Below are 27,492 nucleotides of genomic sequence, written 5' to 3'. Positions count from 1 at the left end.
CCATTTCTTCTAAGGGATTCAAAATAAAGCAAGGCAAAGGCTAATAGAGTTTTGCCAAGAGAATGCACTGGTTATAGAAAACACCCTCTTTCAACAACATAAGAGACAACTCTACACATTACTCTACACTCTCCAAGACTCTACACTCTACACATCACCGGATGGTCAATACTGAAATCAGATTGATTATATTCTTTGCAGACAAAGATGGAGAAGCTATATATAGTCAGCAAAAACAAGAGTGGGAGCTGATCATGGCTCAGATGAGTCCAGTTCAGTTCAGTTGCTCAGTCATGTCTGATTCTTTGTGACCCCATGAACTGCAGCAGGCTAGGCCTCCTTGTCCATCACCAACTCCCAGAGTTCACCCAAAACCATGTCCATCGAGTCGATGATGCCATCCAAATATCTCATCCTCTGTCATACCCTTCTCCTCCTGCCCTCAATATTTCCCAGCATCAGGGTCTTTTCAAATAAGTCAGCTCTTTGCATCAGGTGGCCAAAGTATTGGAGTTTCAGCTTCAACATCAGTCCTTCCAATGAACACCTAGGACTGATCTCCTTTAGGATGGACTAGTTGGATCTCCTTGCAGTCCAAGGGGCTCTCAAGAGTCTTCTCCAACACCACAGTTCAAAAGCATCAATTCTTCAGTGGTCAGCTTTCTTTATAGTCCAAGTCTCACATCCGTACATGACCACTGGAAAAACCATAGCCTTGACTAGACGGACCTTTGTTGGCAAAGCAATGTCTCTGCTTTTTAATATGCTGTCTAGGTTGGTCATAACTTTCCTTCCAAGGAGTAAGCGTCTTTTAATTTCATGGCTGCAGTCACCATCTGCAGTGATTTTGGAGCCCCCAAAAATCAAGTCTGACACTTTTCCCACTGTTTCCCCATCTATTTGCCATGAAATGACAGGACCGGATGCCATGATCTTAGTTTTCTGAATGTTGAGCTTTAAGTCAACTTTTTGACTCTCCTCTTTCCTTTCATCAAGAGGCTCTTTAGTTCTTCTTCACTTTCTGCCATAAGGGTAGTGTCATGTGCATATCTGAAATTATTGATATTTCTCCTAGCAATCTTGATTCCAGCTTCTGCTTCCTCCAGCCCAGCATTTCTCATGATGTCCTATGCATATAAGTTAAATAAGCAGAGTGAAAATATATAGCCTTGACATACTCCTTTTCCTATTTGGAACCAGTCTGTTGTTCCACGTCCAGTTCTAACTGTTGCTTCCTGACCTGCATACAGGTTTCTCAAGAAGCAGGTCAGGTGATCTGGTATTCCCGTCTCTTTCAGAATTTTCCACAGTTTATTTTGTTCCACACAGTCAAAGGCTTTGGCATAGTCAATAAAGCAGAAATAGATGTTTTTCTGGAACTCTCTTGCTTTTTTGATGATCCAGCAGATGTTGGCAATTTGATCTTTGGTTCCTCTGCCTTTTCTAAAACCAGCTTGAACATCTGAAAGTTCACAGTTCACATATGGCTGAAGCCTGGCTTGGAGAATTTTAAGCATTACTTTACTAGCGTGTGAAATGAGTGCAATTGTGCAGTAGTTTGAGCATTCTTTAACATTGCCTTTCTTTGGGGTTGGAATGAAAACTGACTTTTTCCAGTCCTGTGGCCACTGCTGAGTTTTCCAAATTTGCTGGCATATTGAGTGCAACACTTTCATAGGATCATCTTTCAGGATTTGAAATAGCTCGACTGGAATTCTATTACTTCCACTAGCTTTGTTCGTGTGATGCTTCCTAAGGCCCACTTGATTTCACATTCCAGGATGTCTGGCTCTAGGCGAGTGATCACACCATCATGATTATCTGGGTCATGAAGGTCTTTTTTGTACAGTTCTTCTGTGTATTCTTGCCACCTCTTCTTAATATCTTCTGCTTCTGTTAGGTCCCTACCTTTTATGTCCTTTATTGAGCCCATTTTTGCATGAAATGTACCCTTGGTATCTCTAATTTTCTTGAAGAGATCTCTAATGTTTCCCATTCTTTTGTTTTCCTCTATTTCTTTGCATTGATCGCTGAGGAAGGCTTTCTTATGGCTCAAATCATGAATTCCTTATTACCAAATTCAGACTTAATTTGAAGAAAGTAGGGAAAACCACTAGACCATTCAGGTATGACCTAAATCAAATCCCTTATGATTATACAGTGGAAGTGACAAACAGATTCAAGGGATTACATCTGATAGACAGAGTGCCTGAAGAACTATGGATGGAGGTTCATGACATTGTATAGGAGGCAGTGATCAAGACCATCCTCAAGAAAAAGAAATGCAAAAAGGCAAAATGATTGTCTGAGGAGGGCTTACAAATAGCTGAGAAATGGAGAGAAGCTAAAGGCAAAGGAGAAACAGAAAGGTATACCCGTTTGATTGCAGAATTCCAAACAGCAAGGAGAATAAGAAAGCCTTCCTCAGTGATCAATGCAAAGAAATAGAAGAAAACAATAGGATGGGAAAGACTAGAGATCTCTTCAAGAAAATTGGAGATACCAAGGGAACATTTCATGCAAAGATAGGCTTGATAAAGGACAGAAATGCTATGGACCTAACGGAAACAGAAGACATTAAGAAGAGGTGGCAAGAATACACAGAAGAACTATACAAAATGACCCAGATAACCGTGATAGTGTGATCATTAACCCAGAGCCAGACATCCTGGAATGTGAAGTCAAGTGGGCCTTAGGAAGCATCACTACCAACAAAGCTAGTGGAGGTGATGGAATTCCAGTTGAGCTATTTCAAATCCTAAAACATGATGCTGTGAAAGTGCTGCACTCAATATCCCAGCAAATCTGGAAAACTCAGCAGTGGCCACAGGACTGGAAAAGGTCAGTTTTCATTCTAGTCCCAAAGAAAGGCAAAGCCAAAAATGTTCAAACTACTGCACAATTGCCCTCATCTCACACGTTAGCAAAGTAATGCTCAAAAGTCTTCAAGCCAGGCTTCAACAGTACATGAATCCTGAACTTCCAGATGTTCAAGCTGGATTTAGAAAAGGCAGAGGAACCAGAGATCAAATTGCCAACATCCGTTGGGTCATGGAAAAAGCAAGAGCATTCCAGAGAAACATCTACTTCTGCATTATTGACTACCCCAAAGTCTTTGACTGTGTGGATCACAACAAACTGTGGAAAATTCTTCAAGAGATGGGAATGCCAGACTACCTTACCTGCCTCCTGAGAAAGCTGTATACAGGTCAAGAAGCAACAATTAGAGCTGGACATGGAACAACAGACTGGTTCCAAATTGGGAAAGGAGTATGTCAAGGCTGTATATTGTCAGCAATTCCTGCTTACTTAACTTACATGCAGAATCCATCATGCTAATTGCCAGGCTGGATGAAGCAAAATCTGGAATCAGGATTGCCAAGAGAAATATCAGTAACCTCAGATATGCAGATGACACCACCCTTATGGCAGAAAGTGAAGAAGAACTAAAGAGCCTCTTGATGAAAGGTAAAGAGGAGAGTGAAAAAGCTGGCCTAAACTCAACATTCAAAAAACTAAGGTCATGGCATCTGGTCCCATCACATAATGGCAAATAGATGGGGAAACAATGGAAACAGAGACAGACTTTATTTTCTTGGGCTCCAGAATCACTGCAGATGGTGACTGCAGCCATGAAATTAAGACATTTGTTCCTTGGAAGAAAAGCTATGACCAACATAGACAGAATATTAAAAAGCAGAGACATTACTTTGCCTACAAAGGTCCCTCTAGTCAAAGCTATGATTTTTCCAGTAGTCATGTATGGATGTGAGAATTGGAGTATAAAGAAAGCTAAGCACCAAAGACTTGACGCTTTTGAACTGTGGTGTTGGAAAATACTCTTGAGAGTCCCTTGGACCAGAAGGAGATCAAACCAGTCCATCCAAAGGGAAATCACTCCTGAAATTTCATTGAAAGGACTGATGCTGAAGCTGCAACTCCAATACTTTGGCCACCTGATGCAAAGAGCTGACTCATTGGAAAAGACCCTGATGCTTGGAATGATTGAAGGCGGGAGGAGAAAGGGATGGCAGAGGATGAGATGGTTGGATGGTGTCACCGACTTAATGGACATGAGTTTGAGCAAACTCTTGGAGTTGGTGACGGACAGGGAGTTTGAGATGGACAGGGAAGCCTTGTGTGCTCCAGCCCATGGGGTCGCAAAGAGATAGACAGGACTGAGCGACTGAACTGAACTGATGTCATATTCCCCGGTCTTCCTAGGTGGCGCTGTGGTAAAGAACCTGCCAGCCAATGTAGGAGACCTAAGAGACATGGGTTTGATCCTTGGGTCAGAAATATCCCCTGGAGGAGGGTATGGCAACCCACTCCAGTATACTTGCCTGGAGAATCCCATGGATAGAGGAGCCTGATGGGCCATAGTTCATAGGGTCTCAGAGAGTTGGACGCGACTGAAGGGACTTAGCACACATATATTCAGATTCCCAATCCTAAGTCTTCACACTGCATGGTAAACAGAGCTTTTCTGTAGGGTGTGGAAAACTGTCTTTAAGGATTCTCAGCGTAGCTCTGTCCATCTCAAAACCCTAGGTTGCCAAATACATCATGGTGTTCTTTTCTTTCCATAATGATTATGCACATAAATCATCTTGTAATCATATAAATCATTTTATTTATAATCAATCTCTAAGTTTTTGCACAGAGATTGGTTCTAATCCATTGGGTAATCCTGATATCAAGTTTACAAGAAAGATAGGTCTGCTATACAGAGTGGGACAATGTAGTTACAAGTCTGTTTCAGAGTTTGGATTCCTTTTACCATGCTCAAATTGGACAAGTTTGGTCCTGCCAAAATAATGGGGTGGCTCCTTGATGGTTCAGCAGGTTAAGAATCCATCTGTCTGCAACACAGGAGACACAGGAGATGTGGGTTCAATCCCTGGGTCAGGAAGATTCCCTGGGTCAGGAAGATTCCCTGAGTAGGAAATGGCAATCCACTCCAGTATTCTTGACTGGAAAATCCCATGGAGAGAGGAGCCTGGTGGGCTACAGTCCAAAGGGTTATAAAGAGTCGGACATGACTGAGCGACTAAGCATACATGCACACTCATGAACTAACTTCTATAATACCTAGGAACACTTTGTGAAACAATATGCATAAAAAGTTGGCCCTGTCAAACTAACTACAAAAGCAGGACAAGCTGAGGAGAATGTATCCATGTAGTCTACTTTGATTCTGTAAAGGCATGACACCTACCTTACAAAACATAATACACATGCACATAGACCTGGACCACACAGCTAATAGGTGGGTGCCCACCTGGCTAGAATATAGGCAGAGTCAACCCTCCCTCTATTCCTAACTTCAGCCTGCTGCTTCCTTTCCCTCTGAATTGGTGTGTCATAAACATTATTAGCCTTCAAAATCTTTAATAGTTTTCAAAAATGGAAAGGATGCACATGATCTTAGAGCTAAATTAAAAGCATCAACTGAACCTCCTATTGTTTCTCTAGGTATTTGAGGATAATAATGAATGACAGAGAATTCTGTCTTTGTGGCAGGGGAATAGGACTAGAGGGATGTGTCATTAAAATTCTCCCTTTTCCTGGTCTTTCTGGCTCCCCAGAGGGTTGAAAGTGAGCTTTCAGACATCAGATTAGTCATAAAGCTAAGTGAAGGGATGTGCTAGGAATGATTAAGAATGACCCACCGTTCAGAAAACCGACCAGAAAGGGTAGCTAAGGCCACTAAGCAGCACAGAATGGTGGAAAGAACATCAGTTAGAGTTTAAAGTTCTGAGTTTGAATTTTAGCTGCTTAATCTCCTAGCTGTGTGGTACTGGGCAAATGAATTAACCTTGCTAAGGCTCAATTCCCTCAACTATAAAACTAGGAGAGTCATATTTACCTTGTAAAATTGTTGTAAATCTCAAATCTAAACATGCAGTATCCAGGTCATGAGGCTAGCCTTACCTGATAAACATGGTGCTGAGCTTTCTTGCTTTCAGACCAGTGTTTCATAGATCTTAAAAACTCCTTTTGATAAATGTAAAAAACCCATTGCCTCCTTTAGTTCATTTGAACTTTCAAAGTAAGTTAAATATTGTGATAGAAAAGAAATCAAAGTCAAAGCAACTCTGAATGTTTTAAAATGTACATAGCTACCCCACTGTCCCTGGAAATTCCAGAAACCCTTTCAGGGCAGGGGTGGTATTAGTGGTGGGTGGCAAATACTGTTTGCTACTTACTCACCAAAATCACAGATCTATACCTGGGCTCACACTACTATCCCCTCCCTGATCCAAAGAAGCCTTCTATTCCAGTCCTTTCAGACTTTAAGACCAAATTCACACATTCTTCCTCCTCAAAGAAGCCTTCCATGACTGCACCCTCTAGATCACATCACTACAGTTTTCCTTTTCTGAACACTAGCACTGACTATGAAGACTATGAAGACACTTATGAAGACAACTATAAAGACTATGAAGACAACCAGCATTCAATTACCACCCTAGTGAATTTGCATTAGTTCTGTTTTATATGTTTTATTGCTAATTTTGTCTGTCCATTCAGGTTGTGCCCCGTACTGAGCTTTCCTTGGTTTTGCCTTATTTAGGAGTTATCCAGGGAAGGAAAGCTGATAAAGGCTCAAACATTTTTTCTGCTCAGCTTCCACACACAGCAAGAGGACAAAGCTCTCCTGGGCCCTAGTTGCCTGTGGGACTGCTGGGACTGGGATGCCCACATGCAAATTGTTAATGGTGATCTGAGTGCTTTCAAAGGCACATGGTGAATAGGTGCTCCCTACAGATGCTATTTCGGAGAAGGCAGTGGCACACCACTCCAGTACTCTTGTCTGGAAAATCCCATGGATGGAGGAGCCTGGTGGGCTGTATAGTCCATGGGGTCACTAAGAGTCGGACACGACCAAGCAACTTCACTTTCACTTTCCACTTTCATGCATTGGAGAAGGAAATGGCAACCCACTCCAGTGTTCTTGCCTGGAGAATCCCAGGGATGGGGGAACCTGGTGGGCTGCCGTCTATGGGGTCGCACAGACTGAAGCGACTTAGCAGCAGCAGCAGCACAGATGCTATTTAGACTTCCCTGGTGGCTCAGACGGTAAAGCGTCTGTCTACAGTGTGGGAGACCGGAGTTCAATCCCTGGGTGGAGAAGATCTCCTGGAGAAGGAAATGTCAACCCACTCCAGTATTCTTGCCCAGAAAATCCGATGGATGGAGGAGCCTGGTAGGTTACAGTCCATGGGGTTGCAACGAGTCGGACAGGACTGAGCTTTCACTTTCACTTTCACAGATGCTATTTGGGTCTTCACAATTTCTCTGTCTAAATGGGGTTGTTTCTAACAGGATGGCCACCTTCCTCCTTTTCCTTTCTACTCATCCAAGTTGGAGGAGATTAAGGGAGCTAGTGCTTCTCTAGGATGGTCCTGGCACCTGCAGCCAAGCACTCTGGCCCTGGCTCTAGCCATGTCTCCAGCAAGGAGCTTATCCCCATCCCTGACATTACGTGATTGAAACAGCTGGGAGCTGTTTGAACTTGGCCTTACTGGGTATTCATGGGGTTTACTGAAATACTATAGTACATTTTGTACAAATGGCAGATGCTGCAGTCTGGGGAATGTAACTGTTCAGGATTGAAGTTTGCCTCACTTGCTTGTCAGCAAGGTTCTCCCTACCTCTTTTGAGGGGGCCCTGGCTACTCACCTCTAGCCTAACAACCCTGGCTTTCTCTTCAGATCCTGGGGAAGGCACATGGTGCTATGACTGGATTTGTCTTTATCATTATAACATTGCAGCATCTAGAATACATTCTTTTTTTAATTAATTTATTTTAATTGGAGGCTAATTGCTTTACAATATTGTAGTGGTTTTTGCCAAACATTGACATAAATCAGCCATAATGACAACAACGACAACAGTGAACACTTAAACAACAGACATTATGCAGCAGACACTACTCTAAATACTTTCCCCCCAGCTTTATTGAGGTATAAATAACAAAACTTATATATATTTAAGGTATACAACTTGATGTTTTTATATATGTATGCATTATGTAATGATCATCACAATCAAGTTAATTAACATATCCATCATCTCACATAGTTGTCTTTTTTTGAGATGAGAAAATACTTCAGATCTATTTTCTTAGCAAATTTCAATTATACAATACAGTGTTGCTAACTATAGTCACCATATGTATAATACATTAGCTATCCAAAACTCATTTATCCTACATAACTGAAAGTTTTTACCCTTTGACCAACATCTCCCCATTTTCTCCACCCAAATGAGCCCCGGCAACCACCATTCTACTCTCTACCTCTATGAGTTGGACTGTTTTAAATTCCATATATAAATGAGATAATATAGTATCTGTCTTTCTCTGCCTTATTTTACATAGAATAATATCTTCCAGGTTCAACCATGTTGTTGGGCACAGCAGGGTTTCTTTCTTTTTCAAATATTTAATAATATCACATTGTGTATATGTGTGTGTGTATGATGTTACCTTTATGTGTTCATCCCTTGGCAACTACACTTTGCATTTATTAACTTAAATCATCCTATCTTACAAGTTAGGTACTGTTATAATCCCATTTTATGAGAAACTGCGGACATAGAGCAGTTAAGAAACTTGCCCAGGAATAAAAGCTACCATTTATGGCATAGCTGGGATTTGAGTCTAAGATATCTGGCTCTAAAAATCTGTTCTTGTTTTAACCACTGTGTATACAGCCATGAAGTTAAAAGATGCGTACTACTTGGCAGGAAAGTTATGACCAAACTAGAGAGCATATTAAAAAGAAGAGACATTACTTTGCCAACAAAGGTCCATCTAGTCAAGGTTATGGTTTTTCCAGTAGTCATGTGTGGATGTGAGAGTTGGACTATAAAGAAAGCTGAGCGCTGAAGAATTGATGCTTTTGAACTGTGGTGTTGGAGAAGACTCTTGAGAGTCCCTTGGACTGCAAAGACCAGTCCATTCTAAAGGAAATCAGTCCTGAGTGTTCACTGGAAGGACTGATGTTGAAGCTGAAACTCCAATACTTTGGCCATCTGATGTGAAGAACTGACTCATTTGAAAAGACCCTGATGCTGGGAAAGATTGAAGGCAGGAGAAGAAGGGGATGACAGAGGATGAGATGGTTAGATGACATTACCAACTCAATGTACATGAGTTTGAGTAAACTCTGGGAGTTGGTGATGGACAGGGAGGCCTGGCGTGCTGCAGTCCATGGGGTCTCAAAGAGTTGGACACGACTGAGTGACTGAACTGAACTGAACTGATACTGCCTCTGAATAAAAACGTCCTGAATGAATGATCACTGAATATTTACTGTGTGCCAGGCCCTATAACTGTATTACCTCATTTAACACTGAGATACAACACACTTGTACATGTACATGAACTTGCATGAGGTACAACAACATGCAACACTTCCTCGCATGTAGATACTATTCAGTTCAGCTTGATGATTCCCATTTTGCAAATGAGGGGATAATAAAAGGCACCCAGGAGGTGTCCAAGATTACATAGCTGATGGGAAAAAGTAAACTGGTGGTCTCTTGTCTGGCTCTAGAACCCATGACCTTAACATTATAGCTCACTGCATCCCATTCCTTCAAGTGATTCTCCTCAAATCCTCCTGAAGTGAATTCTATCATCAGGTTGACTTGACATTGATAAGAATAAAGACTTAAAGAACTGATGCAAGGTTAAGCAAATTAGTAAGAGATAGTAGAGTCTTGGACTCAAGTGTTCTTGTTTTAAATCCACTGGTTTTAAAGTAGAAATCTTTTTTTCTACTCTATTCCATCTCTGATGCATTTTTGAGTTGTTCCAAATGCCTCAACCTCCAAGTCTGGCCCTTTAGTTCATGAAAAAATGGTCCAAAGGCAGAAAGTTCCATGAACAGAAGAAATTATCTCTCCAGCATCCCTACATTCAATTTAGTTCCAATTCTCCCAGAATATGATGAAAGCAACAAAAAACTAAGCAGTTATGATGCAGGGGACAACAGAGCATGTCCAGACTGGCACAATTGATGAAAGATAGGGAAAAGGCTGTTTGTGGCAACAGCAGAGTTGTAACAATATTGGTGGATGATTGACTGAGGAGAGGGAAAAGGGGTTCTCTCTTCCTCAGTAAAATATGAAAGGGAAGAAACAAAAAAGGGTAAAATTTCCGGAAGCAACTAAATCATTTCCAATATAATCATCTCAGGAGGAAAATAACAAAAAAATTATTAAACAAAATTAAATTCAGATAACAATTATATGTACTACTGTGGGCAAAAATTCCTGAGAAGAAATGGATTAGCCCACACAGTCAACAAAAGACTTCAAGATGCAGTACTTGGGTGAAATGAAAGTGAAAGGTGCTCAGTCATGTCTGACTTTTTGCAACCCCATGGACCATACAGTCCATGGAATTCTCTAGGCCAGAATACTGGAGTGGGTAACCTTTCCCTTCTCCAGGGGATCTTCCCAACCCAGGAATCAAACTGGGGCCTCCTGCATTGCAGGCAGATTCTTTACCAACTGAGCTATCAGGAAATCCTAGCACTTGGGTACAATCTCAAAAACAACAGAATGATCTCGGTTTGTCTCCAAGGCAAACCATTCAATATCACAGTAAGCCAAGTCTATGCTCCAACCACTAATGCCAAAGAAGCTGAAGTTGAACAGTTCTGTGAGGACCTACAAGACCTTCTAGAATCAACATCCAAAAAAGATGTCCTTTTCATCATAGAGGACTAGAATGCAAAAGTAGGAAGTCAAGAGATACCTGGAGTAACAGGCAAGTTTGGCCTTGGAGTACAAAATGAAGCAGGGCAAAAGCTAACAGAGTTTTGTCAAGGGAACACACCAGTCATAGCAAACACCCTCTTCCAACAACACAAGAGACAACTCTACACATGGACATCACCATATGGTCAACATTGAAAACCAATGATGGAGAAGCTGTATGCAGTCAGCAAAAAACAAGACCTGGAGCTGACTCAGATCATGAGCTCCTTATTGCAAAATTCAGGCTTAAATAGAAGAAAGTAGGGAAAACCACAGGCTATCAAATCCCTTATGATTATACCATGTAGGTGACAAATAGGTTCAAGAGATTAGATCTGGTAGACAGAGTCCCTGAAGAACTATGGACAGAGGTTTGTAACTATGTATAGGAGGCAGTGACCAAAACCATCCCAAAGAAAAAGAAATTCAAGAAACCAAAGTGGTTGTCTGAGGAGGCTTTAGGGGAACACATGTTTTAAAATTATTAAATTAAAAAAATTAAAAAAAAGAGAGAAAAGGAGAGAAACAAAAGGCAAAGGAGAAAGGTAAAGATATACCAAACTGAATGAAGAGATCCAAAGAATAACAAGGAGAGAGAAGAAAGACTTCTTAAGCAAACAATGCAAAGAAACAGAAGAAAGGAATAGAATGGGAAAGACTAGAAATCGCTTCAAAAAAAATGGAGATATCAGGGGAACATTTCATGCAAGGATGGGCATGGTAAAGGGCAGAATTGGTAAGGACCTAACAAAAGCAGAAGAGATTAAGAAGAGATGGCAAGAATAGACAGAAGAACTATACAAAAAAGGTCTTAATGACTCGGATAAACACAAATATGTAGTCACTTTTCTAGAGCCAGACATCCTGGAGTGTGAAGTCAAGTGGGCCTTAGGAAGTATTACTGCAAACAAAGCCAGTGGAGGTGATAGAATTCCAGCTGAATTATTTCAAATCCTAAAAGATGATGCTGTTAACAAGCTACACTCAATATGTCAGCAAATTTGGAAAACTCAGCAGTGGCCAAAGGACTAGAAAAGGTCAGTTTTCATTCCAATCTCAAAGAAGAGCAATGCCAAAGAATGTTCAAACTACTGTACAGTAGTGCTCATTTCATAAGCTAGCAACTCAAAATCCTTCGAGCTAGGCTTCAGCAGTACATGAACTGAGAAATTCCAGATGTACAAGCAAGGTCTAGAAAAGGCAGAGGAACCAGACGCCAAATTACCAACATTCATTGGATCACAGAGAAAGCAAAGGAATTTCAGAAAAATATCTATTTCTGCTTCATTAACTATGCTAAAGTCTTTGTGTGGACGACAACAAACTGCGGACAATTCTTAAAGAGATGGGAATGCCAGACCACCTTACCTGTCTCCTGAGAAGGCTGTATACAGGTCAAGAAGCAACTTTTAGAACAGGACATGGAACAATGGACTGGTTCAAAATTGGCAAAGGAGTATGTCTAGGTTGTATACTGTCACCCTGTTTATTTAATTTAGATGCAGGGTATATCATGAGAAATGCCAAGCTGGATGAATCACAAGCTGGAATCAAGATTGGCAGGAGAAATATCAACAGCCTCAGATATGCAGATAATACCACTCTAATGGCAGAAAGTGCAGAGGAACTAAATAGCCTCTTAATGAGGGTGAAGGAGGAGAGTGAAAAAGCTGGCTTAAAACTCAACACTCAAAAAAGTAATATCATGGCATTCAGTACCATCACTTCATGGCAAATAGATGGGGAAAAATTGGGAGCAGTGACACAGTTTATTTTCTTGGGTTCCAAAATCATTGCAGACAGTGATTGCAACCAGGAAATTAAAAGATGCTTGCTCCTTGGAAAAAAAGCTATGACAAACCTAGACAGCATTTTAAAAAGCAGAGATATCACTTTGCCAACAAAGTATAGTCAAAGCTATGGTTTTCCAGTAGTCATGTATGGATGTGAGATTTGGACCATAAAGAAGACTGAGCACTGAAGAATTGATTCTTTCAATCTGTGGTGCTGGAGAAGACTCTTGAGAGTCCCTTGGACTACAAGGAGATCAAATCAGTCAATCCTGAGGGAAATCAACCCTGAATATTCATTGGAAGGACTGATGCTATTTGATGCTGAAGCTGAGGCTCCAATACTTTGGCCACCTGATGAGAAGAGCTTATTCATTGGAAAGGACCCTGATACTGGGAAAGATTGATAGCAGGAGGAAAAGAGGCCAAGAGAGGATGAGATGATTGGATAGCGTCACCTATTCAATGGACATTAGTTTGAGCAAACTCAGGGAGATACTGAAGGACAGAGAAGCCTGGCGTGCTGCAGTCCATGAGGTCACATAGAGTCAGACACGATTTAATGACTGAACAACAACAACAAGATGCAGAGGAGCAGAAACTTAAGTGATATCATAATGGACAAGAAAACAAAAAAAGGCTTATCTAAATTTTTCAAAACAAAAGTGACAAAGAGGGAAGCAGCAAAAGTTAAGGAAGGGATCACATAGTTAGAAGCCACTGGTGTCATTTTCCACCGAGTATAATGACCCTTAGAAAGCATCTTCATATATATATTCACACACATATATGCACACTCTGAAACAAGCTACACGTTTTTCAAGCTGTTATAAGTGGTGTACACAATCCCAGCTTCCAGTTAGGGAAATTTTAGCTTAACTTTTTGGGAATGAACAGAATCTTGAGAGCTGAATGAGAACTTATTAATAATAACTGGGCCAAATTATCTCAGGAGTCAGGTCTTTCAATCTCTCTTATACTATCTCTGGCAGAAAAACATCTAGCTCACTTGGTGGTACATCTAGTGATGGAGGGGCTTCCCTGATGGCTCAGTGGGTAAAGAATTCACTTGCAATGTAGGAAATGGAGGTTTGATCCCTGGGTTGGGAAGATCCCTTGGAGGAGGAAATGGCAACCCACTCCAGTATTCTTGCCTGGAGAATCTCATCAACAGAGGACTGAGCATGCATGCTAGTGATGGAGGCCTCACTATCTTACAGGGCTGATTATTTCTTTATTGGGTTGGGAGAAGACTAACAAGTACCTACTAGGTGTAAGGCCCTCTATCAGGCATTTTATATGCACTGATTTCATTTAATCTTCACAATCCTGTAGAATAGCTGTTATCTCCATTTTACAGACAATGAAATAAAAGTGGAGGAAGTGAAAAGTCATTTGTTTGAAATCATGTAGTTAGGGAGTGCTGGAACTAAGGAGCCCAAAATCTGACCATAAATTTTATGCTTTTTCTACCACTCCACATTCCTTCTATCTCCAAGGAAACCTTAGAAAGTCTGAAGCACCAGGCTAAAATCATGATATTTTCTATCTAGTGCAACCTGCTCATCAACTACTCTAGTTAATGGCAAGACAGAAACTGGATTTTATGTGACATGATCTGCTGTTAGGAAACCAATGGTGAGTCCCTGTCACTGTACCTCCATTTAAATGTTCACCTCTGTTTGATAATCTATTATAGAATTCTGACAAGCTCAATGGGAATAATGACATAGAGGTTACTAATGAAAAGTCTGGAGCTAGCTTTCCTAGATTCAATTCCTGGCTCCATCACTCAATAGCTATGATATCACCTTGGGCAAATTATATTGGGTTGGTCAACAAGTTCCTTTGTTTTTTTAAGCAAAAATAAAAGATACATTTTTCATTTTCACCAAGAACTTTATTGAACAATATATTCAGGGTTTTGTTCCATTACCTTCTGTCAATTTTTAGGCAACTTCATAACCATATAACTTCTCTGTACCTCACTTTATATATATTTAAAATGGGAAAAATAATAGTACTTACCTCATATGTTTGTTGTGATGATTAAATTGAGTTAATGAAAATAAAGGTCTTAGAACAGAATCACAGAGGTACACAGTGAATGTTAGTCCATCATTGTCAATCTATATTTTATAGAATCTTTTAAATTTTGAAAAGTGGTACAACATGAACCGTGAACTTCCAGATGTTCAAGCTGGTTTTAGAAAAGGCAGAGGAACCAGAGATCAAATGGCCAACATCCACTGGATCATCGAAAAAGGAAGAGAGTTCCAGAAAAACATCTATTTCTGCTTTATTGACTATGCCAAAGCCTTCCACAATAAACTGTGGAAACTTCTGAAAGAGATGGGAATACCAGACTATCTGACCTGCCTTGTGAGAAACCTATATGCAGGTCAGGAAGCAACAGTTAGAACTAGACATGGAACAACAGACTGGTTCCAAATAGGAAAAGGAGTATGTCAAGGCTCTATATTGTCACCCTGCTTATTTAACTTATATGCAGAGTACACCATGAGAAACATGGGCTAGAAGAAGCACATGCTGGAATCAAGATTGCCAGTAGAAATATCAATAACCTCAGACATGCAGATGACACCACCCTTATGGCGGAAAGTGAAGAGGAACTAAAAAGCCTCTTGATGAAAGTGAAAGAGGAGAGTGAAAAGTTGGCTTAAAGCTCAACTTTCAGAAAACGAAGATCATGGCATCTGGTCTCATCACTTCATGGGAAATAGATGGGAAAACAATGGAAACAGTGTCAGACTTTATTTTTTAGGGGCTCCAAAATCACTGCAGATGGTGATTGCAGTCATGAAATTAAAAGATGCTTACTCCTTGGAAGGAAAGTTATGACCAACCTAGATAGCATATTCAAAAGCAGAGACATTACTTTGCCAATAAAGGTCCGTCTAATCAAGGCTATGGTTTTTCAGGTGGTCATGTATGGATGTGAGAGTTGGACTGTGAAGAAAGCTGAGCACCGAAGAATTGATGCTTTTGAACTGTGGTGTTGGAGAAGACTCTTGAGAGTCCCTTGGACTGCAAGGAGATCCAACCAGTCCATTCTAAAGGAGATCAGTCCTGGGTGTTCATTGGAAGGACTGATGCTAAAGCTGAAACTCCAGTACTTTGGCCACCTCATGCGAAGAGTTGACTCATTGGAAAAGACTCTGATACTGGGAGGGATTGGGGGCAGGAGGAGAAGAGGATGACAGAGGATGAAATGGCTGGATGGCATCACCGACTCGATGGACATGAGTTTGGGTGAACTCCAGGAGTTGGTGATGGACAGGGAGGCCTGGCGTGCTGCAAGTCATGGGGTTGCAAAGAGTCAGACACGACTGAGAGACTGTACTGAATTGATAGTGTTTTGATAGATCTCCTGGAACACATGATTCTGTTGCATTTATCTACAGCAATTCTGCTGAGGACATCTGAGAATTATTTCAGTGCCCAATGATGTATATATTTTTAAATTATTTTAGATCACAAGCCCGAAGAAGGCAGAGCTGGCTGGCACAGAGCAGGGGATCAATAATTACAGCATGAAATTCAGAACACTGAAGTGTTTTCCTATAACTACAGATACTTTAGGTTTAAATTTCCCCTCAACAGGTTTATGCTCTTTTTCCATTGACAGAGAAGTTTTATGTTCCTCTGTTAATAGTAAATTAGTTATCCTTAGCAGGGAGCTGACAGAATATCATTTTTTTTCTTCTTTCTGTGAACGGATCTTTTAAAATCATTGATATTATCTTAGAATCTTTAATAACTAACTTTTACCCATTCTAGGATTCATGAAACTAATCTTTGTCACTCCTATTAAACATCCTACCACATATAAAATGTTACCTATTATCTATCCACTTGCTAGGGCCCCATGTTTCCTCTTCCTTTTAAAATATGAACTCATCAGAAAGCTTAGTGTAGTGACATTTGATTACTTAGCTTTCTTGTCCCCTTTCTTCCTTGTAAAAAGATTACTGTGTTCTGGGGCATTGTTTTTAAATCTGTGCCTAAGGTGAGTGCCTTACTCACCCAGTTCTAGTCCTGGCCCTTCTTCTTTTCCTTTGTATATTTCCTTTGCCAAAGGAATCTTCACCTTCAAAAGGCTCTGTCCATTTCTTCCAGCTCTACCTCATAAGGAAAGTCTTTTATAGCAGTGACAAGAAGTCTCTCAACCACTCAGCAGACAAAGGACCTTGTCTCTTTCTATACCTTATTTTGACTTCATGGTCATTTCTCAAAAGTTTACTCCCTATTTGCTGAATAGAAAGGTCTATTTTAGGTATCAAATAGAAATCCTCAACCATAGCCTCAACACAAGCATCATATATAGCTTTAATAGCCTTTGAAAAATCAAACTGTAGTTGCTCATGCTCTGAGGAACCAGAGTCAAGAAGGCCCAGGTATGTAGTTAGTGCCCTTTATACTCAAGAGTCTGAGTCAGCTTTGTTCTGGAATGCGAGTCCACAGTTCTTATTAGAAAAAGAAGCCTCTCATTGGAATAAAGCTATGCTAGCTTCAAGGTTTCTCTTGTTTTTGTGATCCTCGTTGCCTGCTACCCCCATCCTGCCAGGTTGGCTTGCTTGAACCCCCAACCCTGCTTTGACTTCTGGTTTCTCCTTAATCACTGGCTCATACTAACTGGCCTGGAGCTGACTCTCATTCAATTTTATTCTTCTTCTGCCCCTTGCTCATAAATTAATCCCACTGTCCATCTTGTTTCTTCCCTTTATTCCTAGCCTTTGCCTCACTATTTTGTGTCCTGGGTCCTGGCACTGTCTCTTAGTTTCTTATATCTACATCTTTCCAGAGCTGAGTTTCACATTTTACTTAAAGTAATCTCAGCCTTGGCAGACAGGTACCCAGATTAACAGGGTCTGAGTTGTGCACAACTCTAAAATAAACCAGCTTCTTAATTGTTTTTCTGTGTCTCTCTCTGACTGGTTGTTCTGAGTGTAAAAATGCCTCAATGGGAAGAATGGGCAGATGCCTATGGGTAACATGGCTGATATGCTGAGAATTTCCTTGGCTACCTAAATTAATGCTCAAAAATCTGCCTCCTGATTTGATGTAGGTCTAAGGAAGAGTTGGGGGTAAATAATAAGAGGGCTGGGTGCTTAGCCAAGTTCCAGATTCCTAAAAATTATCTCTTCCAGGGCCAGGTCAAGACCAAGGCAGTAACTATCTCTATTAACTAGCCAGCTATCAGTTCCAGAGCTGGCACTTAAAAGCTTATCCCCAAACACTGAGGAGGTTTCACTTGAAACTCAATTTGTTCTCTTAATGTACCATCAAAGGAAAATGAACAAAGATTTAATACAAGATGTGGCATACACAGAGAACAGCGGCTTAAAAACAAATGTGTGGTTCTTGTTCCAGGTTGAAAAAAAAGAAAGTCACTCAGTCGTATCCAGCTCTTTGTGACTCCATGGACTGTAGCCCACCAGGCTCCTCTGTCCATAGAATTCTCCAGGCAAGAATATTAAAGTGGGCTGCCATTTCCTTCTCCAGGTTAGAAAACATCAGTGTTTAACCTAATGTTTCATGACTTAGTATTCCCTTGCAAAGGTATTTTCTATGGGTGAGGAAGAGAACAAAGGGAGTGAATTATGGAGAAAGAGCCAAGGGTAGGATGGTGAATTTAGTCACTCTAAGCATTCTTTGGTTTTGCCCTCCTCTTTTACTTTCCCTGGTCCCAAATTCTTTCCAGCAGTCCTTGGAGCCAAAAGTTATCTGAACTCCCTATCCTAAGGGAGGAGGTAGAGGAAACAGTATCCAATTTGGAGGAATCAGGCTGAAAACATATGCCACCCTCCTACCTGCCAAGGAGAAGATACTAAGAAACAAACACTCATACTGAGTTAATCATAAGAGTAAGACATTTTCTCAAATGAATTAAAGAGAAGGGAATGTAAAGGAGAGCTCAGTTGAGAGTTATAGGGATGTGACTCACCTTATAGAGGAATTGGGTAGGGGAACAGAGAAACTTCCTATTACAAAGGTACCTACCTGTAAGGGTAAGTTAGGATGTCCTGTGTTGTTTCCTAGGGCAGTAAGGGCCAGATGGGCAAAGCTATTAGAGAATAAATGGGAGGAGGTACTCAGGGAAGCCACTGTTCACAAACTAGGATAGAAATATTACAATATTTTTAGGAACTGGTACAGATCAGCAGTGTAGTCTATCAGCTCTGGGTGGAAGAGAGTGAGAAAGATCACCATGAAGAGCAGGAGGGAAAAGTGTAAAAAATATGCCAACACAAAATTTACGAATTTCAGAGTTTCACAGCCAATAAGACAGCACTGCCTGTGATGTCAAGGCATACCACTGATGACATGGAATTGCTGCCAATTTCCTGTCTTGTTCTTGCCTGGCAGGGTTGCCCACCTCATTTGGAGCAAGGGATAACAGTGAGGAAGGGTCTGGTGCTCCTTAGGTGACCATCTCCCTCAGGGAAGAAAGGGGTATGGTTACCTTCTTGCAGAGGACCATCTGGTGGTCAAACAGGAAGAAGACTCGCTGCTGGTTGCGGCCATAGGGCTGGTAGATCCAGGCCATCTCCCCAGTGTAGATCAGCTCCGAGCTCCTGTCTAGGATGTCCTCGCCCTGGAAAGAACATATGATAATGAGAGGCAGCCAGGCAGGAAGCATGGCATCTTCATCTGCCTGGAGGCACCTAGAGTTGACTATAAGCTGGGAAATAAGCAGGACAGAAAGGGACTAGTAAGGAAGAAGGAATGGAGGGAGGGATCCCTGGGAGTCCCTGAAAGGCTCCATGAGTTATAAAGACCCATAGTCTTGTTTACTCTGAAGTCAAATGAGCCCCACTACCCAGGACTGCTACAGTCCTTCTTTACCAGTTGCTCTCTGGCCACAGAGCCACCAGCTGCCTTGAGATGTCTCTCTCTCTCTCTCTCTCATATTCTCCCTCTCTTTTTTTTTTTTTCTATGAATCTCTCTTTCCATCTTAATCTTTCATCCCAGTTCTAGACTTTAAGTCTCTTTCTTGTACCTGAAGAGTAAAGCCTGAGCAGGTGTAAAAAGTCGCTTTGGTTCCTAGACAAGTAAAACAAGACAAGGAGGGATAAAGAGGAGATGATTTTTGAGGGAGAGAAAGGGAATCCATTCACCCTCTTAAAATTGTGTTTCCTTCTTTTCTCAGTTCATTAAAATATACTGATTAAATAGGAAATTTTATCACCACATGCTACCTTGGTCTGATATCCAGAAAGCCTGAATAACTTGCTTATCTTTCTGGCTATGTAGAATCAGACACACACCAAAAGCCCCATCAAGACACTTAACTCTTAGCTAATTCTATTCCACAGTTTCCAAGGGCCTTTTATTTGTGGGAACTTGATATGTAGGGGTGTATGTCAGATGCCAAGCCATATCTGGCCCTGTTCTTAAGGAGTTTACACCTCAGCAGAGGAGTCTACTACAGGTATGCTCAGAACTTGTGGAATGCAAGGCAAACTATGGGGACAAAGAGCAGTGGCTCCATGATTCAGGAGAGTTAATGCTTACTGAGCACCTACAGGGGTCAGACATCATGCTACATACTTTCACTCTGTCTTTTGTGCATCACAATAGCCCTGGGAGGTAGATAGTCTTGCTATCATCTGTATATTCTGAAGGACAAAGAGGTCAAGTGATCAGCCATGGTCACCCAGCTAATTAGCCAAAGATTCATAATCCAAACCTAAGTCTGCAACTCCAGAAAGTGTGCTCATTTTTGCCAATACATTATATTGTCTCTAGGCCAAAAAGGCACTGAAGAGTCAGTCCCTTTCTCTCTCTGGGTGTCAGTTTTTCTAGCTGTTAAATGAGGTATGTGAGGATGATCTCTAAGCTCCTAGCTGCTGCTGCTACTGCTGCTAAGTCACTTCAGTCGTGTCCCACTCTGTGCGACCCCATAGGCGGCAGCCCACCAGGCTCCCCCATCCCTGGGATTCTCCAGGCAAGAATACTGGAGTGGGTTGCCATTTCCTTCTCCAATGCTAGCCCTGACACTCTAATGCTAAGATCTCAGCCTTGCACCAAAAAGTTTCAAGTCAAAGTTAGACATGGAGGGTCCTGCATTTTCCTGGAAACAATCAGAGGCAAACAACCTGGGCAAAGCAGTGGCACAAAAAGAGGGGTAGCTAGAAATGTTATTCTTGAGCATACCACTTTTTTTTCAGTCTAAGAGATAGGAAGAAAAACAGGAGCTCTGTGGAAATATTTTCTAATAATACAACCTCAAAAAGAAATCTCAGTGATACTAATGTGACTCCAGACCACAGCCTAGGAGCTCCTTGGAATTTTGATAAACATTCCTCCTTGGCGGGCCCACATACTAACCCAGAACTTCTGGAGGCCCAGGATTAGGAAAAAAAATCCTTGAGTGTGGGGGCCATGCAAGGTTTTAGTGTTGGCGGGGTGGGAAGCTGAAAGTGGTACCACTCATCCATGCCCCAACTTGAGGCAGGCCAGGAACATGTATTAAAATCCATTTTAAACATGTATGAAGTGAAAGAAAGGTATAAAGGGGGCCAATGCTATACAAAGATGTGCAGGATGACTTTTAAAGGCACAATTTGCTAAGCTGAAGATGATCAGACCAAGGGTACTGCTCATTGCCATCTGGTCCACCCACTCTACCAGTGAGGAGTACCCCAATTCTATCAATTGTATTCTAAGTACTTGCCATGAGTGCCACTTGGTGTCTTTCTACCAAGAAGGAAACTTGAATAAATACACCTCTGTGCTCACCAAGCTGACTGTTGTCAGGTAACTCTCTTATGTTCTCTGTTCCTCAGTTTCCTCATTTAAAATGATGATAATATGACCAACCTCATCTGGCTGTTGCAAGAATTATATAACATACAAAGTGCTTAGAAAAGTGTACTTTTCTAAGTGTACTTTCCACATAATGATAGCTATTATCTTGAATATTACTGTGTGCCCCGAATCTTGTGCCACATGCTCCTATTTATACTCATAACCCAATAAGGGATGTACTGTTTAGTTCAGTTCAGTCACTCAGTCATGTTTGACTCTTTGCAATCCCATGGACTACAGCATGCCAGGCTTCCCTGTCCATCACCAAATACCGGAGTTTACTCAAACTCAAGTCCATCAAGTCGGTGATGTCATTCTACTGCTGTCCCCTTCTCCTCCTGCCTTCAATCATCAGGGTCTTTACCAATGAGACAGTTCTTCACATCAAGTGGCCAAAGCATTGGAACTTCAGCTTCAGCATCAGTCCTTCCAATGAATATTCAGGTCTGATTTCCTTTAGGATTGACTGGTTTGATTTCCTTGCAGTCCAAGGGACTCTCAAGAGTTTTCAACAACACAATACAAAAGCATCAGTTTTTTTTGGCACTCAGCTTTCTTCATGGTCCTATTCTCACATCCATACTTGACTAGTGGAAAAACCATAGCTTTGACTAGGTGGACCTTTGTTGGCAAGGTAATGTCTCTGCTTTTTAATATGCTGTCTAGGTTGGTCATAACTTTTCTTCCAAGGAGCAAGCGTCTTTTACTTTCACGGCTGCAGTTACCATCTGAACTGATTTTGGAGCCCCCCAAAATAAAGTTTGTCACTGTTTTCATTTTTTCCCCATCTATTTGCCATGAAGTGATGGGACCAGATGCCACGATCTTAGTTTTCTGAATGCTGAGTTTTAAGCCAACTTTTTGACTCTCCTCTTTCACTTTCATCAAGAGGCTCTTTAGTTCCTCTTCACTTTCTGCCATAAGAGTGGTGTCATCTGCATATCTGAAGTTATTGATATTTCTGTCAGGAATCTTGATTCCAGCTTGTGCTTCATCCAGCCCAGCATTTCTCATGATGAACTCTGCATATAAGTTAAATAAGCAGGGTGACAATATATATCCTTGCCATACTCCTTTGCCAATTTGGAACCAGTCTATTGTTCCATGTCCAGTTCTAACTGTTGCATCTTGACTTGCATACAGATTTCCCAGGAGATAGGTAAGGTGGTCTGATATTCCCATCACTTTAACAATGTTCCACATTTTGTTGTGATCCACAGTCAAAGGCTTTGGAGTAGTCAATACAGCAGAAATAATTGTTTTTCTGGAACTCTCTTGTTTCTTTTATGATCCTATGGATTTGGCAATTTGATCTCTGGTTCCTCTGCCTTTTCTAAATCCAGCTTAAACATCTCGAAGTTCTCAGTTCATGTATTATTGAAGCCTGTCTTGGAGAATTTTGAGCATTACTTTGCTAATGTGTGAGATGAGGGCAATTGTGTGGCAGTTTGAACATTCTTTGGCATTGCCTTTTTTTGGGATTGGAATGAAAACTGACCTGTGGCCACTGCTGAGTTTTCCAAATTTGCTGGCATGTTGAGTGCAGTAATTTAACAGCATCATCTTTTAGGACTTGCAATAGCTCAGCTGGAATTCCATCACCTCCACTAGCTTTGTTCATAGTGATGCTTCTTAAGGCCCACTTGACTTTGGACTCCTGTATGTCTGGCTCTAGGTGAGTGATCACATCATGATGGTAACATGGGTCGTTAAGATCTTTTTTGGATAGTTCTTCGGTGTATTCTTGCCACCTCTTCTTAATATCTTCTGTTTCCATTAGGTCCATACCATTTCTGTCCTTTATCGAGCCCATCTTTGCATGAAATGTTCCCTTGGTATCTCTAATTTTCTTGAAGAGATCTCTAGTCTTTCCCATTCTATTGTTTTCCTCTATTTTGCATTGATCACTGAGGAAGTCTTTCTTATCTCTCCTTGTTATTCTTTCAAACTTTGCATTTAGATGGGAATATTTTTCCTTTTTTCCATTTCCTTTCACTTCTCTTCTTTTCTCAGCTATTTGTAAGGCCTCTTCAGACAACCATTTTGACTTTTTGCATTTCTTTTACTTGGGGATGGTGTTGATCACTGCCTGCTGTACAATGTCATGAACTTCTGTCCATAGTTTTTCAGGCACTCTATCAGATGTTATCCCTTAAATCTACTTGTCACTTCCACTGTATAATTGTAAGGGGTTTGATTTAAGTTATACCTGAATGGTCTAGTGGTTTTCCCCACTTTCTTCAATTTAAATCTGAATTTGGCAACAAGGAGTTCATGATCTGAGCCACAGTCAGCTCCAAGTATTGTCTTTGCTGACTGTATAGAGCTTCTCCATCTTTGGCTGCAAAGAGTATAATCAATCTGATTTTGGTATTGACCATTTGGTCATGCCCATGTGTAGAGTCTTCTCTTGTGTTGTAGGAAGAGGGTGTTTGCTAAGACCAATGCATTCTCTTGGCAAAAGTCTATTAGCCTTTGCCCTGCTTCATTTTGTACTCTAAGGACAAACTTGCCTGTTACTCCGGGTATCTCTTGACTTTCTACTTTTGCATTCCAGTCCCCTATGATGAAAAGGACATCCTTTTTTGGTGTTAGTTCCAGAAGACCTTGTAGGTCATCATAGAACTACTCAACTTCAGCTTCTTCAGCATTAGTGGTTGGGGCATAGACTTGGATTACTGGGATATTGAATGGTTTGCCTTGGAAACGAACAGAGATCATTCTGTCATTTTTCAGATTGCACCCAAGTACAGAATTTTGGACTCTTTTGTTGACTCTGAGGGCTACTCCATTTCTTCTAAGGGATTCCTGCCCATAGTGGTACATATAATGGTCATCAAAATTAAAATCACCCATTCCAGTCCATTTTAGTTCACTGATTCCTAACATGCCGATGTTCACTCTCGCCATCTCTTATTTGACCAGTTCCCATTTACCTTGATTCATGGACCTAACATTCCAGGTTCCCATGCAATACTATTCTTTACAGCATTGGACTTTATTTCCATCACCAGTCACAAACACAAGTGGGCATTGTTTTCGCTTTGGCTCTGTCTCTTCATTCTTTCTGGAGCTATTTCTCCACTCTTCTCCAGTAGCATATTGGGCAACTATGACCCGACAAGTTCATCTTTCAGTGTCATATCTTTTTGCCTTTTCATACTGCTCATGGGGTTATGGGGAAACAGTGGAAACAGTGTCAGACTTTATTTTGGGGGGCTCAAAAATCACTGCAGATGATGATTACAGCCATGAAATTGAAACACACTTACTCCTTGGAAGGAAAGTTATAACCAACCTAGATAGCATATTGAAAAGCAGAGATATTACTTTGCCAACAAAGGTCCGTCTAGTCAAGGCTATGGTTTTTCAGGTGGTCATGTATAGATGTGAGAGTTGGACTGTGAAGAAAGCTGAGCCCTGAAGAATTGATGCTTTTGAACTGTGGTGTTGGAGAAGACTCTTGAGAGTCCCTTGGGCTGCAAGGAGATCCAACCAGTCCATCCTAAAGGAGATCAGTCCTGGGTATTCATTGGAAGGACTTATGCTGAAGCTGAAACTCCAATACTTTGGCTATCTCATGCGAAGAGTTGACTCATTGGAAAAGACCCTGATGCTCAGAGGGATTGAAGGCAGGAGGAGAAGGGGACGACAGAGGATGAGATGGCTGGATGGCATCACCAACTTGAGGGACATGAGTTTGAGTAAACTCCAGGAGTTGGTGATGGACAGGGAGACCTGGCATGCTGTGATTCATGGGGTTGCAAAGAGTCGGACATGACTGAGCAGCTGAACTGAGCTGACATTGGGTTCTCAAGGCAAGAATACTGAAGTGGTTTGCCATTCCCTTCTCCAGAAGACCACATTTTGTCAGAACTCTCCACCATATCCTGTCCATCTTGGGTGGCCCTATACAGCATGGCTCATAATTTCACTGAATCAGACAAGGTTGTTATCCCTGTGATCAGTTTGGTTAGTTTTCTGTGATTGTGGTTTCCATTCTGTCTGCCCTCTGATGAATAAGGGAGGTACTGTTATTTACTCCTAAACCAATGTCAGAGAAATTAGAAGTAATATGGCCACAGTGGAAGAATATAGGACAGAGTCCCTCTAATTGTCATGCTTTAAACCATCAAACCACAGCAAAATAATGATCCCATAATGGAACAACCAGCTGCCTTGGAAGATTTCTACGGTGGGAATGTCAAGTATGAGGTTCTGGGGCCAGTGCTGCCACCAACTCACTTCCTTAGGAGGTAGCTTAATTACCATCAATCTGCTTCTTCATTTAAACAATGTGGCTAATACAAAAGTTTCTGTTTAACCCACTTTACATGGCTGCTTGAGAGCATCAAATCAGTTCATGTAAGGGAGAGAGACCTTAGAGTTTAGAGCTCTCTTCTTTGCCCCTCTGCCCCACTTGCACCACATAGTTCTTTGCCTTGACCCCTCGAGTGCAATCACTTCTTACCTCCTCTTCCCCTACATGCCTTCTGTTTTCTTCTATTCTTCCATGATTTTGCTCTTCCTAGGACATATTCGCCCTCACTGGATAGCCAAGGCCACATCTCATTCATCTTGATATCTCAGTTTCTAGCACCTCATTCTAATTACAGGCTAATTATCTTGTGTGGGGCTGTGCCCTGAGAACATCAAGGGAGAGAAGGACAAGGGAAATGCTATCCTGCTCATAGTTTATTTTTGATTCTTCCTGCTGGCAGGAGGGCATGGAATTAACAAATACATTCAGCTCCACATTTTATCTAATGGTCCCAGGAGCATGCTTCATCCAGTCACTTTAGCTTTTAAGTAGATGTTTTTGCTGCCTCCATCACATTGGGCTTTTGTGTTTCCTCTAAATTCTTTGGATTCGGAACTCCAATGGTAAACTAGAACATGCTCTTGAGTGTTGTACAACCAGGCTGTTGAGGGGAGGGGTGTTATGAACAAGTAATCACAACTACACACAATCAAGTTCCTACATACGAGCTGCAAATTTGGGATCCTGGTAAAAATCTCCAGAAAAAAATAAAAAAGATAAAAAGAAGCTGTCAGGGATACGCTCCTTCTCCCTTCCCTTCAAGTGGATCTAATGCATGTGAAGGGTAGCAAAGTGACAGCTTAACCAAATATCAGCATCAGAGAAATTAGAAATAGAAATTTCCAAGAAATTGTAATTCTTGGGTGCAGGTTCTTCTTCCTGCTGCTCCCCTAAGCTGTCCAAGGGACTTATTATTTAGAAGTATAGGTGATACTGGTACTGAGTTTTAGGAGCCCTAGAGGGTGAGGCAGAGCAGGGGGTACTCGAAGAATTCTAAGCCCCATAGGTTGACATGGAGAAGGATGGTAACGGGAGGTGGGCAAAAAGACCCAGAATGTTCATGGAATAAGTTAAGGGAGGGCCAGGTGTGGATATAATACAAGATGTCCTGCTCTCCAGCCAAATGCTCTGATTTATTGAGAAGGCAAAAATTGCTATTGCCTGTATACTACCAACTGTCCACCCTTTTTCCTAATTTCTCTTCAAGTGATATTAAGCTCTGAAGGTTCCTTCTATGACTGTTCTTTTTCATTTGACAAATTAAACTTGAATTATTCTGTAGATGTTTTTAACAGCTACCTTGTTTTTCCAAACATCTGGAGGAGGTAAGGGAGTGGCAGAAAGAGAAAAGCACTGCTTCATTTTCTTGATATGCAAGGCTTGTCCACAGCAGCCCGCACCAAGCTGGCAAGCTGGCAGAGCTTCTCTCTGCCTGTTCAACTGCTTGGGTAGGTGGAATATACAATGAAAGGAACCAGTGATCTTGGACCACCTAAGCCAAGAGCCAACCAGCCATGGAACAGACACATCCTGTTTCTTTCTGGGGGAGGCCCCGGCACTCATCCACCTTTAGCCTTACTGGGATTTGGATTTCACCCCACCCCCAAGAGAGTTTTCCTCTCTTTCTTAGATATGGACACTTTACTGCAGAAACAAGTCCCTGTAATATCATAAAAGACAGCAACTGGGCTGCAGGAAGCAGAAGGCTACAAGAGTATGTGGTGCAGCAGTGAAAAGAATATCCTCTTAATTGAATTATTCAAAGTGGA

At 41.4% G+C, this 27,492-nt stretch overlaps 1 protein-coding gene across 17 annotated transcripts in view; it reads right to left on the bottom strand.

Moving 5' to 3' along the window:
• Positions 1 to 27,492, bottom strand: part of ARHGEF9 (Cdc42 guanine nucleotide exchange factor 9) — a 420,665-nt gene that overhangs the window by 28,677 nt on the left and 364,496 nt on the right. For all 17 annotated transcript variants that reach the window (XM_024988153.2, XM_015461719.3, XM_059883492.1 and 14 more), the window contains one exon: positions 19,054 to 19,185. In XM_024988153.2, the coding sequence (XP_024843921.1) occupies positions 19,054 to 19,185 (132 nt within the window). The remainder of the gene's footprint in view (positions 1 to 19,053; positions 19,186 to 27,492) is intronic.

Source organism: Bos taurus, chromosome X (genome assembly GCF_002263795.3).
Source record: "Bos taurus isolate L1 Dominette 01449 registration number 42190680 breed Hereford chromosome X, ARS-UCD2.0, whole genome shotgun sequence".
In the NCBI taxonomy this organism is placed as follows: Eukaryota; Metazoa; Chordata; class Mammalia; order Artiodactyla; family Bovidae; genus Bos; species Bos taurus.
This window is presented reverse-complemented; position numbering and strand designations above follow the sequence as displayed.